Source organism: Mycotypha africana, assembly GCF_025528875.1.
Source record: "Mycotypha africana strain NRRL 2978 chromosome Unknown BDF20scaffold_7, whole genome shotgun sequence".
In the NCBI taxonomy this organism is placed as follows: Eukaryota; Fungi; Mucoromycota; class Mucoromycetes; order Mucorales; family Mycotyphaceae; genus Mycotypha; species Mycotypha africana.
In genome coordinates this window covers 317,113-337,228 of record NW_026515731.1, presented here as the reverse complement: position 1 = coordinate 337,228, position 20,116 = coordinate 317,113, and the positions used below count along the sequence as shown (strand labels likewise).

At 38.5% G+C, this 20,116-nt stretch overlaps 7 protein-coding genes across 7 annotated transcripts; 3 read left to right on the top strand and 4 right to left on the bottom strand.

Annotated features, from left to right (window-relative positions):
* Positions 1–275: 275 nt before the first annotated feature.
* BDF20DRAFT_877110 (uncharacterized protein) lies at positions 276–1,853 on the bottom strand. Its single transcript, XM_053081418.1, has one exon. The coding sequence runs from the start codon at positions 1,670–1,672 to the stop codon at positions 446–448; it is 1,227 nt and encodes a 408-aa protein (XP_052934631.1). The 5' UTR covers positions 1,673–1,853; the 3' UTR covers positions 276–445.
* On the top strand, positions 1,771–3,100 carry BDF20DRAFT_589031 (uncharacterized protein). The gene has a single exon (XM_053075820.1). It carries the CDS (start codon positions 1,989–1,991, stop codon positions 2,844–2,846), a length of 858 nt encoding a protein of 285 aa, XP_052934630.1. The 5' UTR covers positions 1,771–1,988; the 3' UTR covers positions 2,847–3,100.
* Positions 3,101–3,354: 254 nt separating this feature from the next.
* BDF20DRAFT_914116 (uncharacterized protein) lies at positions 3,355–5,109 on the bottom strand (the record flags this gene model as incomplete). Its single annotated transcript, XM_053084145.1, has 2 exons — positions 3,355–4,449; positions 4,519–5,109. The coding sequence occupies 2 exons, from the start codon at positions 5,107–5,109 to the stop codon at positions 3,355–3,357; spliced, it is 1,686 nt and encodes a 561-aa protein (XP_052934629.1).
* A 260-nt stretch (positions 5,110–5,369) lies between these two features.
* Positions 5,370–6,877, bottom strand: BDF20DRAFT_943381 (uncharacterized protein; the record flags this gene model as incomplete). Its single annotated transcript, XM_053084819.1, has 3 exons — positions 6,348–6,877; positions 5,807–5,886; positions 5,370–5,549 (listed from the first exon to the last, which is right to left on the bottom strand). The coding sequence occupies exons 1-3, from the start codon at positions 6,598–6,600 to the stop codon at positions 5,370–5,372; spliced, it is 513 nt and encodes a 170-aa protein (XP_052934628.1). The 5' UTR covers positions 6,601–6,877.
* A 246-nt stretch (positions 6,878–7,123) lies between these two features.
* BDF20DRAFT_822209 (uncharacterized protein) lies at positions 7,124–12,291 on the bottom strand (the record flags this gene model as incomplete). The annotated part of the gene is made up of 4 exons (XM_053077672.1): positions 7,124–8,253; positions 8,331–11,435; positions 11,518–11,558; positions 11,645–12,291. The coding sequence occupies 4 exons, from the start codon at positions 12,289–12,291 to the stop codon at positions 7,124–7,126; spliced, it is 4,923 nt and encodes a 1,640-aa protein (XP_052934627.1).
* Positions 12,292–12,732: 441 nt separating this feature from the next.
* On the top strand, positions 12,733–14,061 carry BDF20DRAFT_943371 (uncharacterized protein; the record flags this gene model as incomplete). Its single annotated transcript, XM_053084818.1, has 5 exons — positions 12,733–12,800; positions 13,027–13,136; positions 13,176–13,312; positions 13,596–13,647; positions 13,747–14,061. The coding sequence occupies 5 exons, from the start codon at positions 12,733–12,735 to the stop codon at positions 13,827–13,829; spliced, it is 450 nt and encodes a 149-aa protein (XP_052934626.1). The 3' UTR covers positions 13,830–14,061.
* A 453-nt stretch (positions 14,062–14,514) lies between these two features.
* BDF20DRAFT_822616 (uncharacterized protein) lies at positions 14,515–18,991 on the top strand (the record flags this gene model as incomplete). The annotated part of the gene is made up of 11 exons (XM_053077718.1): positions 14,515–16,489; positions 16,558–16,743; positions 16,898–17,030; positions 17,135–17,546; positions 17,624–17,774; positions 17,879–17,982; positions 18,064–18,162; positions 18,232–18,396; positions 18,489–18,650; positions 18,719–18,791; positions 18,864–18,991. 11 exons carry the CDS (start codon positions 14,515–14,517, stop codon positions 18,989–18,991), a joined length of 3,588 nt encoding a protein of 1,195 aa, XP_052934625.1.
* Between the last annotated feature and the right edge of the window lie 1,125 nt (positions 18,992–20,116).

Sequence of the window (20,116 nt, the reverse complement as noted above, 5' to 3'; positions counted from 1 at the left end):
AACTCCTCGGTTAGGGCATCTATTGCTCGACTGGTTGCCCTCTTTTCCTCCCCCCCTTCTAATAGACCATAATGCTTTTTACCCTTGAGTCCGAAGGGGTTTTAAGATGATATCTAGCCTTTGGTTCTGCCTAAGACAATTTAGTTAAGTTTAATATCTCGTGTCCATTGGGCTTAAAAATGTCAGTAATGAAAATCCTTGTTTAAACGTACCAAGGTTAAAAGATCTCAGCAGCATGCCTAAGCATCTCTTACCTATTTTACCGTTGTTTCAAGTTAAATGTTAAGAAAAACTATATTTATTGATTAATTTAACAATGACGGAACAATAAAAGAAAAAAATTAAATATAATAACTGAAAAAGGACTATAGAAGGCAACACTCGACTTTCAAAAATACAAGAGCAATTTGACCCAAAAAAAAATTTTCTATACGCACATGTTTGTTCACCATCCAGTAACATTGATATGTCTCTCTTCTAAAAATTTAAACAAACTTCCTGGTTCTTTCTTCCACTGGTTATGCCAATGATACGCAAATGTCTGCAATAATCTCTCTTTATCAAATTCTGTCTCAATGAAAGCATTCGGCATTGAATTTTTTGGTGAACACACCATTGAGTCGGTAAAGCACCAAGGCAGTACTGTCCATGGTCTGATTCCATGATGCAACAATCTTCTATAAATTCTATAATACATGTATCCTCCCCAATCGATTGTGTCTGGTCTAGGCAGTGGCCCCGATGCTAACTCAGAGAGCATTTCACACAAGTAAGGCGACTGCTTGTGGAAACGCATGAATGCACCATTAAACGGGAACCCGTTGGGCAAGAAGCAATCCCATTGCGATAACCATTCATGTTCTAATAAAGGTGACATGTCACGAATAAACAAACTGTCCATATCAAACCACATACCGCCATATTTATAAATAGCTAAAAGTCGCACAAGATCGCCGTCCAAGTATCCACTATCGTCTTTGAAATCCAAATGTGGAGAGCCTTCCATGGGCGAACCTTCTGCGAGTTCATGTGGGTTGTAGAGCTTAACTTGCAGTCGATCAGCGCCGACAGCTTGTTGAATTTGTTGAACAATAGGGGAGAGAGATAAATCACCGTTTGACCATAAGTATATGATAGACGTATCAGGATCTTGTGTTGCGAAGAATGAGCGAAGGGTAGCAAGTTGTTTACGTCCCATAGGCGCAAGGTCAGATCTCCAATAAGCGTGATAGATGGTTGTTTCATTGCGTTTGTGTATTGAGTCGGTTGTAATAGTTGCCGCAAAATCATAGCAATCATAATCTTCCATTAGACTGATACCCGGTGCAACATCGTAGACGTACTCATGAGTGCCACCGTTTAGATAAGGGCTTTTAGCGGGCAAATTGTCGAAACAGCCGGCTAAAGGGCTGTAGTAAGCATCATCTGCGTGGGATATCCAATTTCGTAAATATACCCGCACATTGAGCTGTAGTTGACAGAAAGTAAAGAAAGATATTACAATAAATAGGATGATGAGAGTGGTATATTTCAATAGGGTCAGGGCTCGCCATCGTTTGGTTGGTCTTATAAATGTTGATGTATTAGCATTCGGCAATCGTGTGTAAGTTTTACTGCTACTACCATTGCCAATCCGTTTAAAGAGATTTGCTACGGTAGATAACAGACTCATTTATATAACTAGAAAGCAAAGCGTAGTTTTAAAGTGTAGTTGGGCTGTAGTAACGTAATAATGCTTTGTCAAAACGTAGTATGTTAAAATGATGGATTACGCTGATTGCGTTAAAAAAAGAAAGTTTGAATCTGAAAAATAAAATTGGCTGAGAACAAAAAGAAAAGGAGTGATCTGCTAAGCTTTTTTCTTTCTCTTCTTTCCTAAACATTCTTTGAGCTTTACATCCACCCTATTCCTTTCTTTTTACCAAAATCATAGAGACAGACTTCCCATTCGTTCCTTACGCTATAGAATAATTGAACTATCTATAAAAATGCTGCATAACAGTAATGAAAACATTCTGCAATTTGATCAAGGTGTGATGACCTTGTCAGCATACGACCCGTTGCGAAATCAATATCAGAAATCGCGCGTACTTCAGTTACCTAAGTTACCTTTACTTGAATCACTAGAACATTTGTTTATAGAAAACAACAGCAGCAATAACAGCAATAGCATCCGACCTACAAAATCAACTCGATCCGCTCAAATGAGAAGAAGCAGTAGCAGAGGGCACAACGAATTATTGCTAGATGGAATAGATAAAGATATTAGCTCCTTCAACAGAAGAAGACGCTGCCAGTCCAATCCCAGTCCGAATATGACAACAACAACGGTCAACCTAACAGCTAGTACTACCAGCACATTTACTGCAGCAATGAAGAAACGTGCCTTACATAAGTTTGGCTCACTTACTCGTAGAATGTCCAAAAGATCGAGCAAAAACGACACAACAGAAGAGTCTGTCGTATCAGATAATGCTTCCTTCATTCACCGTAGCAGCCACAATAGCAAAATACGTTATCATAAACGCTCACTATCGAATGCTTTTCAAGCAGCTTTTACAGGAATTGTACAGAAAGCCAACAAGAAGATAAAGCATAGGCAGGCAGAGCAGTACGGTTGGACACATCAGAGTTGGGTGGAGGAATTGAGATTTTCGACGGAATCCATGGTGTCTTTATACAGTCTCAACCAACCATTATCATATACGCGAGAACCTTCTGCCACTACTACTACTGCAACATATTACAAGGACGTGAAAAATTCCTCTTTATTGCGTGAAGACTGGTGGATGTCTAGTCCATCTATTCGAAAAGATTCTATTAATGTTACTGCTGCTGCTTTTTAAATTGCTACCCCTGAATCCATCAATCTTTTTTGTTGGCATAATCGTCGCCATTATAATTAGTGCTGTTTATTCATAACAATAATATCATATACCATATCCTATATCCCAGCTACACTCATTTTATTATGTATATCCCCGGTCCATTATTTTTTTTTGGGTATTTCAGACACCATCTCTTTTGTTCTAAGCTTCTCAGTTTAATGTATAGCAATAAAACTTGAAAATATCTAATATGACAAATTTTAAACTGTTCTAGACCCTGTTCCTGTTAGCCAACTTTATAATAAATGGAGTGGCGATATACCCCCCCCTTTCCTTGTATTATACAAACTGCGTAACTCTAATATGTGATGCACTCCTTTTTTCTGCAAGTGAATGTGCGCAGAAACATTGGATAAAAGCAATATGCATATTATCAACCGGTATTTCCTTTCTGGGTATTCCTGCCCGAGGGCATTATAGCCTTTTTTATTCATGCTAACAAATGTATGTAAGCTATTACAGAATTTCAAGGACGTATTATTGCCTCATACTTCAAATTTGATAACTTTCTATTTTCACCACGTATAAAAGTATCTGTTCTCCTGGGTAGAAAACCTCTCGGCTTTAGAGGAGAAGATAATTTTCTATGCCGCATCATATTTAATTCTGCAGAAATCATTCGCAGATGATCTGGATTAGAACGGGTATCACGAGTATATGTATTCGTTTCAGGATTAAATCTTGGTTGTGTGGTTGCTTCTGATCTTCTTTTCCGGCGTTGCTGTAATGGCTTTGGTGATGGAGGCATTGGAATGAAATGAGGTGGTTTTTTGGAGTTATTCAAAAAATTTTTGTTTTCAGCAGTGTTATTATTATTATTATTATCAATAGGAGATGACGAGGATGATGTAGATAATACGAGCGATCTTTTTAACTGTGCAATTGTTTCTAGCCAACGTGTACTATTCTTTGTAATATTTGTACTGGTAGATGGCGACATCAAGGGTGATGTTGTTGGCGATGTAATGGAAGACTCTTTATGTTGTAAATTTGTAGTTATGGATGATTGTGATAATGCTGCCGTATTAACGGCAGTAGTAGAGGTAGTTGTGGTAGCTGAAGAAGGCGGCGAAGTAGACATTGCATAAGTATTTGTCGTAGACGTGGATGGCTCATGCGATTTTGAAAAAGATGGTATTGACGTCTTTCTAGTCATTTGTATACCATTCTCTCCTATTCTAATACTCATGTCACTTTCCTCTTCTGTATCCGTCATATCGTCCTCCTCCTCATCTTCCTCATCCTCTTCGTCCTCAGCGTCATCCAAATCTACTATATCCTCAATTTCTTCTTCTTCCTCTTCATCAGAGTCCAAGTTATTTGCTGCTTGTTGAATAGGTATCACTTGTACATTGGGACTTTTCACTGGATACAAAATGGGCCTTAGATCTGCTGATTTCTTCTTCATCGGTAAATGTAGCTGTTTCTGCTGCTGTTGCTGCTGCCGTCGGTTTTCTTCCTCCCTCTGTGTTGCGATGGCGCTTAAAGAAGGTGGTGGCATATGTAATGGTAATACTAAAAAATCTGTGGATAAGAAATTTTGGAAAGGTGAAGCAGGTATCTATAAACATAGGTGTATTATCAGTATCAAGAGATTTCGCTCTCAGTAGATAAATGGTATGTTCATTACCAAATCCTCTTCATCAGGTATACTCTCTTTACTGTCTAGGGCAAGCCAGTTCTCAACATGCGACATTTGTCGTATAGGCACTTTATCGTCTCCTTCATTGTGTTTACTGCTTCTTCTCCTCTTTTGATTGCTAGTACCAATGCTACTATCATTATCCTTCTTCGCCTTTTTCTTGCTACTATGCTCTCCGGATCGTTTCTTTCCATCTTTATCTTTTTGCTTCTTCTTTTTCTTCTTTTTCAATAATGGTGGAATAGCTCCATAAGGCTCAGGTGCTTGAGCCGCCAATTGCTTTATTAAATCTTTATATGCTTTTTGTTGTTCATCCTCTTCATCATCCGCCTTCGGGTCATTAAATTGCACAGCGGCAACCACATTTCTAATCTCTTCGTTTAAAGTATTACTTTTAGTGACACTAGTAGTAGTTGTGTGTGCAGTAATAGCTGGTGAAATAGGCGGTGATATGGTTGACAAATGACCTTGCTGGGATAATCGAGAGGTTTCATTGAGTTGATGTTGAGAATAAGTACTGTTCGTTGAGGTTGTTGCTGATATGATTGGCGTTGAAGTTGAGGTCGCTGTAGTAGGCATTTATAACACTTTCAAACAATTAATCTGAAATGACATTGAAATGCTAGAAAAGAGGAATGAGGAAGAGAAAGGAAGGAAGTTTACTGTTTCGAACAAAAATTCAAGCACTCACTTAATGCTGTTGTGTTTATCAAAAGCTTCGCTTTGACTGTTTTAAAACCCAAACTTCGGTTTCCGCTTAAAATTGTACTGTGTCTTTGTTTCGATTGATCCAAGATCGATTCTAAATTCTTATCATTGGCAAAAATTCATCACAATATCTATCTAACGTACACAGGTTCTAGAACAAAGTACAACCTACTCAGGCACGCAAAAGCGAAAAAGACATAATCAAGCTCTCCACTCGAATGTAATGCTTGAATATTCTGGATACTTAAAAGCATTTGCTGCAATAAAGACAGTAGCCTTATTGAATTTTTAATCAAATTACTGAGATATGGCTATGCAATCATATAGATTCGGTTTACGTATTTTGTGAAAGATATAATCGTTATTGTTGAACAAAATAAAGCTTAAAAAACCAATCAAGTTAAAATTATACACGTACAAATTGATAATTCGACGCAGTACCGATGCCTCGCTCAACTAAGACTTGTAAAATTGATTGCGCCTGGTCCTTGCTTGGCCCTCAAAAAATGGCACTTTTTCTGCAGTTGGAAAGTTTCTACAGTTTTTATAGGCTTATAATACATTATACTTGCACAATACTCAAATTCATTGACACTTTCAGATATAAAAACGATAATCTGTATTTCTCATGCTTCACGCAGGTGAAAGCTATTTGGGACCCACGTTTTGAGAATATATAAAAGAAAATCAGAGATACAACCCAGATGTTATTAATACTTTGAGATAAAAGCTTTGAGCTTTATGGTTCCAAGTATATATTTTATTCCCAAAGATATTCTAAATTTTGTAAATTATGTAATGTCTGCAGTAATGGAGATTTTCGTCTGCTAGGTTTTTTTAACAGTTTTGAAAAGGGATGCTTTGTGTATAGAGATCTGGAGGCCTTAAGTTCCTCGGGATGACTGAATTGCTAGATTTTACCTAATTGAAACAAAATCATATATACTTGAGTGACAGCGATAATATTGTAGCACTTACAGCCTGACAGTAGATAATCACTATGCTTTATTTAGGATAACTTTTGCAGAAACATCACATAAATGTCACAAGATTATTGAATAAAATTAGTATCAAACCCACAATGGTGACATGGTATAGCAGCTACTCACTTTTATAGAGGTTGACAAATTGCAGCAGAATAGGGGCCTGCCTTTGTTCCGCTCCAATGGCGGGCATCGTTGAAGGGCGGACTGGGACCAAATTAAGAGGAGGATTGAAGAAGTAAGTTAGGTGATTCTGGTCCTTCGGTCCTCGGTTCGCGGTGCTAACACTTTTACATATAAGAGTATCTATGTTTCTCAATAATGTATTTATATACTTTCTAATACTGTAGAAACTTTTAAATTGTAGAAAAAGTGCCATTTTTTAGGAGGACCAACCTACGACCTGCATACACCTGTCTTTATTGACTTTTAATACAAATGCATACTCTGTAGCAAAAGCCTACTAATCCTGACATCTGTTTGATTAATCCATCTACAAAATAATTTTGTCCATGTCATAGTTGATTATTGAATTAAATAGCATCTTTGACAAATGATTTCAGAGCAAATGTATTCATAGTTTCACTTCCCCTTTGAAATTGATGTAGAATGCGCTAAAACTATTTAACATAACATCCAACATTTCTCATACTCTCTACAGTAATTCTAAACTCCTTCATTTTTAATAGTCTGAGATAACCTTTAGCTGAATTCTGTTACTTTGAGTCATTAATTTGGCAGAGAAATATGAATACAGTAATACATGGTATGATTCATGATGTTGGAGAAAATCAATAGAAATCAATAAAATTGAAGTCGTTTAGATTTGACTTGTAAACCCTTAAAAAAAAAGGAAAACGACGAGACTGGTGGTCCGAGTATTGTTATGAAGTTGTTTGAGTTTAGAATGGAAGCTTAAATTTCACGCCATTAGCTGTGGTGGTAAAGGTTTCCGTTGAGGTTGGAGCAGACTTCTCTTGTTCAGTTTTAGTAGGAAGCGCTTCAGTCATACTGTCTTTACTTGTCTGAGAAGAATCTGTAGTTGTAGTTACAATGGTTGTAGCTGTAACAGTGCTTGATGTAGCAGCAGTAGCCGTACTAGTAGTACCTTTACCAGCCAAAATACTGTGGAGCCCTTGTTCGGTAATGTTGGATGGTAACTCCATTCCGGCAATTTGATCGGGTGTAATACCGATTTCTAAGAGGCTTCCAAATGAAATGCTGAAAGGCACTTTATTTTGATAATAGTACATCTCTGTTTCATAGCCTTTACCTACAATGACCGTCACATTTTGTTGAACATCAAGGTACTTGTTCTTGTCTGTAATCAAGGCAAGTAACTGAGATGCACTAGCTTCACCAACAACAACGGGCCATTCGTCAGAAGTAGCGGTGCCTTTCGCAGGAACTGTAACAGGGTTAGGAAGTTGATAATCAATGGTACCAACAGTGAATGAAGGAATCGTAGCAGAAGAAGGAGTGAAAGTCACAGATGCTTGGACAGATTTGATTTGGTAAGGGGCATCCATGGGGTTAGCCAAAGAGACAACGGAGGTAGCTTCCTTTCGAGATAACATACCCAGTAAACTACCTTTGACTTGGATTTGAGATATCAAATTGGCAGCAATTCCGCTCATTTCCGTATTAAGCTTCACAGAGGATAAGGCAGGAACCAAAGGAGCAATTTTTGTGGATTCAGAAGAGCCGGTAATAGTAAGTGATGTATTAGCTGACGTAAGATAGTTACTGAACAATTGACCAATGGATTTCTTATCAGTAGTCTTTTCACCTAAATGCATTTCACCGGTATATTCTGTAAGACCGGGAGGAATAATCACATTTTCAACGTAAACACGGCCAACAACACTACCCGATTCGTTCATGATAACGTCAAAATTAATATCACCCACATTGATAGTAATGTTAGAGGGATTGGCCATTGAAAAGCCAAGGTTTACAAGAGTGTATTCAGGAGTACCACCAGCGATAACAATGGAGTTTGTCTTAACAGAACCTCCAAAGTTAGCAAAACCTTTTGATTGAAGCAGTAAGAAAAAAGGTTGGATTTAGTATAATATGAAAAGGTTCCCCCTAAACAAACCGACTGACCTGCGAGCGCTGTATCGACATTGAAACCGATATCATGAAGACTGATGGCACCAATAGCAGTTTCAGCAATGGCATTAGAGGTGCCCTTCAAACCGAAAGTAACGCTTGGTGACATTGTCAACAACTGCACAAATCCAGTGAAGATTTCCTTATTTTGAACCTTGAACGGAATATCGCTAAATTGGGTAGAAACCAAACCAGAGGGGCTAGTGATCGCCTTTTGTGCAGGAACATTCAGAGACGCCACGTCAGCGCCTTGATATTGAGCCATTACATTCATCTCTAGCTGACTAACACTGAGAGGGAAGCCAAAAGGACTCTTTAATTGTGCCTCAACATTGCTGGAGCTTGTAGGAGGAGCCCAAGGATCTTTGGTCAAGTCAAGCGTCATTTGTTTCATAGTAATACCAGGAATCAGTTGAGGTTTAACTTTAGGACCAGGCATAACCACATTCGGAATCGTCAATGTTTTAAAAGCTGTACTCAACCAATTGACCACCCCATTAGGGCCAGAACCAGAGACACCTTTAACATTAATAATGGAATCATTGGCACTCAAATAGTTATCAAAAATTTCGGCAACAGCTTTTAAACCTTCACCTTTTTGTGGAACAAGACGACCCTTCAAAGAAATGCTAGCTGTACCTTGAGGAGGGAAGACAGCAGCACCATTGGAGCCAAGAGGGCCAAGAACAGTACCCTTATAGGAGGACTCAAAAGCAACTCCAGAGAGATTGAAACCGACTTGAGAGGGATTCTTGATGGTTGTCTCAGCAGTGAGAGTAATACCACCGGCAGGATCGTTGGAGGGCAAATCAAACTTATTGATAGTAACAGCATCCTTGAAACCATTAGCACCTGACAAAGTAACATATTTTTGCATGGTAATCTTACTGAAAGTATAACCTAAAGCATTGACGCTGACGTCTTGAGTAGTAATTTCCCATTCAAAAGCACCATTGTTGATCATGAAAGTAGCAAAGGAAGCCATATCATCTGTATTCTTGATAGTGAATTTCCCAGTGACGTCGAAAGAAGCACCCACGCCGGCCTTAGAGTTGATATCTGGCATAGAAACCTGGCCCAGTGTCATTCCTTCCCAAGCAACATTGAGAGGAGTAGGGAACATAATAGTGGCATCCATAGGACCCGCATTAGCAATTTTCCCCTTCATCTGAACAGTAAAGTCATTGTTGGTAGGTGCAGATAGTATAATGGTGTCAAAAGACAAAACAGAACCATCGACAATTTGTTGTACAATAGGTTGACCAACAATAGGTATCAACATAGTGACGGAACTATCAGAAGCGATAGCTACATCTCTTTGAGAGAACGCCAAATCATTGGAATATTGACCAATGTCGATACCAGAAGAAAGCGTTAGATCTACCTTAAGGGCCTTCATAGCATTCATAACATAGCTGGAGATATTAAAGCTAGAGAAAAGATCAGGACTAGCATCTACATATTCTTGACCAGCAATTTGGAAGCCACCTAAACCAAGCAAGGCATCTAATGCATGTGTATCCAAGTTTGAGTTTTTAGCAAGTGTTCTTAGAAGCAAAGCAACGGAGGCAGGCTCAACATTCATAGTCATGGATAAGGCTTGAGATTTAGCAACGCTTTTTCCAGGAATGACAAATGGACTGCTACTGATATCTTGATCAATATTACCAATGGGCATACCAGTATATGTAGCAGCCGCAACCACCTTATTAATGGACAGGCCAGCAGAAAACGGGTTGGCAATAGACACGGTAACATCCACTAAGCCAGTTTGAATAACGTCGGAACGAACGGTCAATCTACCTCCTTGAATCAAAGCTGTCTTGAGGCCAGGAAGAGTAGATCCAAGACTAATAGCACTCAAAGAGTCGACGAGGGACGCAATATTAGTAGAGTTAGCATAACCTGAGATTATAACTGAGTTGTCTTGTCCCATGACAAACGTAGACAATAAATTTTGTCCAACGTCAGATGACTTAGGATCAAAAGTAGCAGAAGCAGAGACCTGATTATTACCGCGTGCAAGAGTCAAATTCTGAAGAGTGACAACACCCAAATCAGTTCCGTCCGATCCCATGATAAAACTGACATCACCTGTAGAGATACTGAAATCGGAAGGGTTGGTCATAGTAACATTAATAGACAACAATAGGTTCTCAGTGGTACCACCGGTTACATCTAAAGAGTTGATAACAGTAGCTGAGCTGTTCAAGAATTGAAGACCATGAAGTTGAGTAGGTACGGTGAATTGAATACCGCCAAGAGTGATAGGGCCAATGGGTGTATTGGTCTTTGTAGAAGCATTGCCAGAAATCATAAAAGTGTAGTTGTTGGAAGCAGTCAATTCGTAAGTATACTTGTTGAAGATTTGCTCTTTACCAGTAATACCAGCAATGTTACTATCCTTGATACCAAATTGGAGAGTACCTGCATTTTGATCACTGATAGCAGGTACAAAAGGAACTTGAAGTACCGCAAAATCAGCCGTCTCGGTACTAGAGGTGTTGATAGCCATTGTGATGTTCTGATTAACTTCAGTGATATTCAATGAGAAACCAAAAGGAATTTGGAAGTTTGCATTGACAATGGGTGCATTGACAAGAGGAGCATAAGGCGTGTTGCTATCAAATTTCAGATCAAGGTAACCCATACTGACAGATTGGATGATCTTTAGAGGTTCAGGTGCACCCAAGGCAACGTTGAGTTTTACAGTCTTAAAACCTTCTGACAGCCAGCTGATAGGGTTCACCCCATCAGGTGCACAAGAAATACCAATAGCACTGGTATTGGAAGTCTTACCAGCTACATAGTTGGAGAACAAAGTACCGATTTTGTCTAAAGTAGCGGTATCATTATGCGGAACTAAAGTACCCTTGAGTGGAATATTGTTATCACCCTTTTGCAATTGAACGTTCTCGGCCTTGACAGTACCCAACGAAATACCGTCGTAGCCGATAGCCATAGCAATTGTGCCTAATTGTACACCAATAGGAGAAGGACTAGTCAAAACAGTTCCCAATTCAACAAGTATACCACCAGTAGGATCATCGCCCGGCATTTGGAAAGAATTAATCTTGACATTAGGGAAGCCATTCATACCTACAGGCAAAAGCAGACATGAATACGTGAGATGGGCTGATGCTTTCACAATACTAGTACTAAAGGTTAAATCTTATGCTACCATTCAAGGTAATTTCCTTATTGAGATCAACGGTAGCAGTTCTTTCATGAAATAATTAATACAATAATGATTAAGAATGGCTGAAGACGCAATGTACAGATCCGGTTTCTTTTTATAATACGCTTACCTTGTAAGAGCAGTGATATCGAGCTTTCCTTTCAGAATCCATTTGAATTCATCTACAGCCAGCATATCTTTAGCAAAAGAAGCAAAAGCAGCTTCATCACGGATGACAAAGGGTGTCATAGCATTCAGAGAACCATGGCCACCAGAAATATGAGTGTTATTATACAACCAAATGTCACCTAAAATTTGATCTTTATACAAGACATTGATTGGATTATGAAACTTTATATCAGCTGAGAAAGGGCCCGTGTTCTTGAGAGAGCTTTCCATATTCATATAGAAAGTGGTATTCATATTGTCACCGCCATCGCGTTTACTGTACGTTTGACTTTCAAGCGAGCTGGGCTTGCTGAATGATATCTGTGCAGTATTGACATCAATCTTAGATTGGTTCATCAAACTCTGAGCTATCTTGGGGAAGGCGACAAAGATAATCAGAAGCACAACGACAACAATGATAATGGCTGATATGACTGAACAAATAATCCAATATTTCTTCTTTTTGTAGAAAGGACGCTTGACTGGAACTGCTGGTTGCTTTTCCGCGTATTCTTCTAACAATTCATTGTCATTGGTCTTTACCCAGTGCTCGTCATAGTTGTTAAATGGAGAATTGGCAGCTTCGTGATGATGATGTTGAGTATCCATAATGACCGTGTGGTCTTGGGCCTGCCGTGTTTGATCGGTCATAAAGCGTTATATTCTATTATATCAATTGCGCTATTAGATTTAAAGGATTGTATAGTATGCACAGTTTAAGTAAGGAGAGGAAGAGATTGTTAATATTAGATGGAAAAAGTAGAAGTACTTTTCCAAATATATACTACAGGCGTAAAAAGGGAAAAAATGAAGAAGTTAACGAGGATTTACAGCGTCCATGGTCTACTATGTATACTTAGTATTTATATCCCATCCATTGTGGAGTAATTCATTTAGTTTGAACAACCATCAATTTTTTTTGAACGAAGATTTCGGTGCAACTGTGCTCTGGCTTTAAAAAAAAATGACATACTTAGGGAACACGGACAAATGATAGTAGCTACAGATGTGAGATGAAAGGTTTAAACTGAGTACGATGATTCATGTGAAATGCCCACAGTCTTGACAACGATTTGGTGGAATAAAACTAGGTTCAACCTTTATGATGAAGGCATTAGGTATCATTATCGTACCTGGATCTTCACTATGCAATAGTAAAATTTCGCTTCGAAAGTTACTTAAAGGAGCATTGGCTCAATTAAATACGAAGAAAAAGACAAATATACGTGTTGTATCAAAAGAGAACATTTTACAGAAATTAAGAAGAGACAGAAATACCAATATAGTTAATTTTGTTTTATGAGTAGCGACGATGCACAATATTCAATTAATGGTGGGATATAGGTTACAATGTCAAGATGGTTACAGCAGCTTGTGCGCTTGGTTTATCTCTTGTATGGATGAATTACCTCGTGTTTCGACATATTTGGAAATTCCAATTGCTGTTAGAGTGTGTAAATCATAAGAATAATTCGCTCAATGTGAGAAGGTAGATTATATCGACCTTCATCTTTGGATGCAGTTTAGAGGCCAAAAGCTCAACAACATTAGTAAGCGTACAATATCAAATGAGAATAAGAATTTGACATCAAGCTGCATGAGTGCAATTTTGCTACATTCTATTGCATTTGTGAGAAATGATATTGAATGAATACGAGCGCATTACATCCGGAAAACTATGAAAAAGTGAAGTAAGTCACCTTTCAATTGCATGTCAGAAAATATAGACTCTGTCGAATTGATTTATTTTAAAAGGGAAAGCATTACTAATTTGGACATCTGATGGGGACCGTCAGCATTGTACTCCTCACTTAAGTAAAAAACGCAATCAATATCTTTGCACCCTATGTGCAGAAGCATACTGTAGTCTGTTAAGAATCAGTAAACATATAACTCTTGCCGAAAAAATTTAGACAATAGCAGAAGTAGCTATCATTCATCAACATGAAGCTCAAATTTCGAATGGTAACAACTGGATCTCCTAGAGTATTAAATTACTCTGGCGCGTTAGAAACGACAAAAGGCTCCTTCTTTTTTAAACAAAATCCTGGAAAAAAATATTAGTGATTTGTGTGACAACGGAGCTGCATAATACCGAAAAGAACCCAAGCTGTGTGGCACGCAGTTGCTATTCGTGGAATTACTAGAGATGGTTGCTTACAGAAACAGACATTGATATGTATGCAATTTAAGATTGAGCAAGAGATTTTCCTGAAACTCCAATAATACGAAGAAGTTCCTTGAGTTTCGATTGTAATTTTCTCTGATGTAGCAAGAGCACCGAATCGCAACCTTATATATACCTTTGTTTATATCAGCCGGTAAGTAGGAATGGTCGGAATTACTCAGACAATCCTGCCAGTTGATGTCAAAGCTAGGGTATTGATTTCATCTGCGCCTTCAAACGAAGCCACGTCAAATAAGTACAAAACTTACTGAACAGTTGTTCTGATGGAATGTATAACATTGTTCGAATTCTTGTCAAATACCACAAAATTTAAACTGAATTTTTTTTTGAAAAATAGGCTTTTGTGAGATAAAAAGAGTTACCTGTTGTAACTTGCGTTGATATCGAGCGTCAAAAATATACCTATTTTGGAGTCGGTTTTTGTTGAGTTCTTTTTGTTCGACACATAACATCATGTACAGTTTTGTAACTCCTCCCACCTGCTGCTGCATTCAAAGAAAACGCTTATTCATTTTCAAAAGGAACGACTTATTTGCTCAAAAATCCATAACCTATAAAAAGGGTATTTTAATTTATCTGTGTTCTCATAAGGGGACAATTATTATCTTTCATTTTTCAGTAGACAACAACAAAAAGGAAAATTAATGTTCAACAGCAATGTCCTGAGGAATCCTTGGGCTGATGACATCGAACGTCAAAGCAGAATCGAACAGTTGAAAAAGTCTATTCGAGAGCAGCATATATTACTAGACACCGTGGACGTACTCAATGACGCATATACCATTGACAAAGACGACCGTCGGCGGAACTCTGCAGATCTGGAAGATCTCAAAAGCCGTATAAAAAAAGTGACAAACGAACTGCAGGAAAAACAAACAGACGCTTCGCATAAAGGGCTCTCCACACAGAGTCTGGTTCATTTGTGGTCACAGTATCTGTTGAATATGAGACAGTTGGAGGATATTGCAGAACAGCGAAAGACACTTACGAGAGAATTAGACTATTTAATAAACACAAGCATACGAAACGTGGAAAAGGAATTGTTGCAGGAGGCAAATAGATTATCTCAGCTTAAAGAGCAAGTCGCGACTAACGTTTCTAATGTATCCTTAAGCAGTAGAGGCTCTGATACAAACATAATCAACACAGAAAATATGACAGATTCCGAGCGTATTCGTGCAAAAGCACAGGCTATGGTTGCAGCACGTTTGAACAAGCTAGCAAACAATTCGCCTTCACCTCCACCTAAAAATGGAACAAGGAACCATAATTCTGAATTGCTATCATCAGCCTTTGAGAAGCAACAACAGCATAAAATAGATCAAATATTAAGCAGTATAAGGAGAACACGAGAGGAAGCGGATCAAATCATTAGTGTGGATTTAATGAACATAGAACATAGTTTGGAAGAGAGTTCGCAGCGTATAAAAGAAAAAAATATGTTCGAACAAGGGCTCTACGTCGATCATGAAGTAGCTCAATTTATCGATCAACTAAAAAGGCCAGCGATAACAAAGAGAAAATCCAACGCATCATTGCTACCACCAACATTACCCAAATATAACGCGTTATCGGCAAGAAGATCCTCCGCTACTAATACAACACCACCTCCTGTACCTACTTCACGACGGCCAGGTACACCTCGTTCTGAGGCAGACATAAAAGCTGCCGCAAAGAAACGTATCGAGGAACGCCGGCAATTATTCATGAAAAAAGAAAACAACCATCAATATATACCTGCACCATCTGTATCATCAATCACTAACGACCATCATAGCCAGCAACCATCAGAAGCAGAGAGAGCAGCACAAGAAAGAATGAGACAAGCAGAAGCAGAAGCAAGAGTTCGTTTAGAAATTATGCGTGAAAAACGTAATCAGCTCAGGAAGGAAGCAGCTGAAGCAGAGGAAAAGAAGAAGAAAGCAGCAGCTGAAGCAGCAGCAGCAGCCGAAGCGGAAATGCTGGCTGAAAAGAAACGAAAAATAGAGGAGAAAAGACAGGCAGAATTAAAGAGAAAAGCAGCAGAAGCCAAACGTTTAGCGGCAATGGACGAAGAGAAAGCAAAGCGAAATGAACAGCAACAGGTACAATTAGAGAAAGATAAACAGCTACGAAAATGGAAGGAAGATCGTGCAGCAGAAGAAGAAAGACAGATGAAAGCAAGACAGGCCGCAGAACAGGCGGCACGGGAAAAACGATTAAGACAAGCAGAAATTGAACGCCGTGAAAGAGATATTGAGCAAGCTAGACAAGACGAGATTGAACGACGGAGAAAATGGGAAGAAGCCGAATTGCAAAGAAAAATGGAAGAGGAACTAAAAATTAGACAGCAGCAGGAAGAAGAAGAAGAACGGTTAAGGGTTCTTGAGGAAGAAAAAGAAAAAGCGCGTAGAGAAGAAGAGTTGATAAAGAAGCAGCTTGAAGAAGAGCAGGCGCTGCAGCAACAGCAAGCGACACAACAACCTGTTATTGACTCCACAATTAGCGTACCTTCGATAACCACTACAAATGACTCAGCAGCTCAACCTATCAATACTCCTTTTTCGCCTATAACTACGACTACTGCAGGAACTAGCGGCTATGGTATTGACGTTGAAGATGAGGTTAATTTCAGTATAAGTAAGTTCTTTAATTGAAGATGGAACGAGCATGAAGCAAATCCTTATTCATACGATTACAACCCGTAGTATACCGAGTAGTTACTCTCTATGAATATCAAGGAATACGTGAAGATGACTTGAGCTTTGAGGCGAACGAAACTATCAAAGCTCATCCATCAAAAGATAAGGCCAGTGACTGGTGGTATGGCACATCATTGGTCACGAATCAAGTAGGTTTTTTCCCTAGAACTTACGTGGAGGTTGTGGAAGAAGGTGATAAGAAAAAAAACAAGTTATCTTTTTCTTTGATTAAGTGTTTAACCATGGTTGTATGTATACTGTGTAGCTTTTCACGTTAGGACACTTTATGAATTTAAAAAGACACGATCTGATGACTTGGGCTTTACAGAAAATCAGATTATTGTAGTCCAGCCTTTTCAAGATGAAGACAGCGATTGGTGGTATGGTACGAATGAAGAGACACAGGAATGCGGTTACTTTCCAAAGACATTTGTGGAAAAAATTACCTCAGGTAAGTCGCTGTTTCTTGAGAAAGGATGGTTCCCACTACTGTACGTATATCGTGTTATTTGCTCATTTACTTTCTGCTCTCTACCTTTCCTTTCCCCACTACGCATTTCGCGATAGCAACCAAAGCACATAGCAGCACGGCACCTATCGCAATTCCTACCTGTACTTCACCTACCGACCAAAATACTCTTGACAATACTCGTTTAACTGTATCTGATGACCATCTACCCAGAGGATCTTCTGTACCTAATACTCCCATTATGAAAAAGTTTAACTTGGGAGTAAGTAAAACTGAATTAACGAGGCGACGTAGGGCAGCTAGCACAGTCAGTACAGTCAACAACAGCCATATTAGCACACCGCAGCCCTTAGTACGTCGATCTAGCAATACATCAGAGAACTTGGAATTGGTGAGCTGGGCAAGTACTATGGATCCTATCGAACTGGATGCTATACCACCAGAGGAGCGTAAACGACAAGAAGCGATTTTTGAATTGATCGCTACTGAAAGAAGCTACCTTAGTGACCTTCAAATGATTGTGAATGTAAGGCCGTACTACTACGATTAGTGAACCGTTTATTCTTAAGCTGGCAGTTGACACAATATGAGATTCATACTTAGATTTTCTTTTTGGATTCGGGAAAATACCTTTCAGAAGACGAAAGGGATGTCGTGTTCTCTAATATTGATGACCTACTCATATGCAATACGGCACTTTTAAGTGATATGGAAACCCAGCAAAGGGAACAATGCAATGTGATTGATAAAATTGGTGATGTCTTTTTAAAACATGTAAATCTGATTCGTTTTCCTTTTTTCTTTACCAAGGAACAAACATCAGTAAGATTTAACTGATATTCTTCATTCATTAGGCAGACAACTTGAAATGCTATTCAACATATTGTCGAAACCAATCATATGCAACCAAATTTCTGCAGAAAAAAAGAGAGGAAGATCAATGGTTTGAAGTGTTCTTGAAGGTCAGGAAAAGAAAAAGAAACAGCTACACCCACCCCCTTCATAGATTAACTTGAGTTAAATAACCTTTTCGTTGTGAACAGACTGCACAAACAAGACCCGAATGCCGATCATTAGACTTATCCCACTTTTTATTAGAACCAGTACAGCGTATAACAAGATACCCACTTCTGTTACGACAGGTAAAAAACGCAAAAAACCATGCTTGCCAAGGGTTTCCCATTACAATTATTGATATATCATGGTTTTAGATATTAAACTGCACGCCTGAGAGACATGCTGACCATTCATTGGTAAAATCCGCACTTTCAATATCACAAAGGATTTTAGAAGATGTAAATGAAGAAACTAGGTTGTTTGAAAATGCCCAAAAATTGTCTGAATTATCAAGACTGATTGACATGGAGACCTACGGTGTAAGCTATCTTTATCAAACTTGTTGAAGGGCTGTAACGGCGATTCGAATCTGGCATTTACTTTTCCTTTTTTTTTTTTTTTTTTTTTCAAGAAACTGAATATCACGGGCAGAGAATTTATCATGGATGGAGCGTTGTTCAAAGCTAAAAGTGGACGAAAACTTCATGGCTTTTTGTTCAATGATATACTCATACTTGCTGAGCCCTTGAAAACGCTCAACGTCAAGGGTTACCTTTATACCTTGTACCGAGAGGTAAAATACTCAAAAAAAAAAGGAAGTCCATGTTCAAATTACTTATGTATCTGCCTTAATTCATCTAGCCGTTTCCATTAGAGAAAGTCAGTGTCCGTCAACAACAATCAATGACTCTGAAACATACCTTCAGCAATTCAGGTGAGGACTATTTTCATTAAACAAAAAGAATGTTGGTTTTGAACTGCTATTTTTTTGAATCGGAAATGATAGATGAGTGTTCGTTCCAAATTGTGTCAGGAAGCCAGGTTATTGGCGTCAAGACTTCTTCTGCACATCAGAAACGTCAATGGATAAGCCAAATTCAACACTACAGCGCGCTAAAGCAATATAATAACTGATATACTTTCGATCAACCAACCTTTTGTCAATTGTCATATTGTTGACTACATTTATCGTAGTACCCATGGAAATCTATTCAGCAATAAATTTTGCTATCCTCAGTGAAGCTTAGATATGTTTTATATTGGCAAGTATTAAAATGAATGAAAGAAAAGGAGAGCTGTCTATATTAGTTGACTCCCAGCTTATTTGCATGGTCGAATTTTGTTTGTGAAAGCAAACAATATACTTGTACTGCAAAATTATGGGTGTTTTTTTTAAAGTATGGAAGGCGCGAGCTCGATGTCGGACTCAACATATCAAGTGTGCCAAAGCACACACCACTTACCATTACCTGGCTGATCTTCAGTTTTCAAGGTTTTAGTATCCAACCACTTCACGGATTGCAAACCGCAATACTCCTCATTTTGCTCTTCAATGGCAGTTTGCTACCAAAGACCATAAGAGAAGGTTTTTCACTATCCTTTTCAGCAGCTATAAGCTTGTTCAAATTAATCTTCTTAAGAATCGATTGCGGCTCAAAATTGGAGCAGCCTGTGTTTAAAGTACACAAGTCGAACAGTTTAATAGATGGTCTGATAATTGCAAGCCTTTCCAATTTGGTGTGGGCACATATTAAGGCTTCGAATAACTAACTCTTCGACCATCGTAGTCGTCTTGGGTGAAAATGAGTTTTCCTGTGAGTCTCCCTAGATTGAAAGAAACTGACTGAAATTGAAATACCATGTTTTAACTACTATTTCAGACTTTTCACAAATTTTATTGGACACTATTAAATCTTAATTTAGACAACTTTCAATTATTTTACGATGAAGCGGTATATTATTCTTTGGACGATTTCGCTGATAATCAATTATCCAGTATCATCCAAGCAGCATTAAGGATGGCGTACAAGCTAGTCCTAAAAATGAGTGCTCATAGTAAAGAGGTCGCTAAGAAAACTCTTATTGGCGTGACTTTGCAATAGGACGAGCTGCAAAAAGCTTGACAACTTTTTCGTCATTTGACGATGTGTTATAAGACCCAACCAGATGTTCGTCAGTGCCTTTTTCGGAACTTTGCCCAATGATAAAGACGTGTCTTTCTTTTCTCGCGTTTTGTTGTCAAAGTTAGATTATAATGAA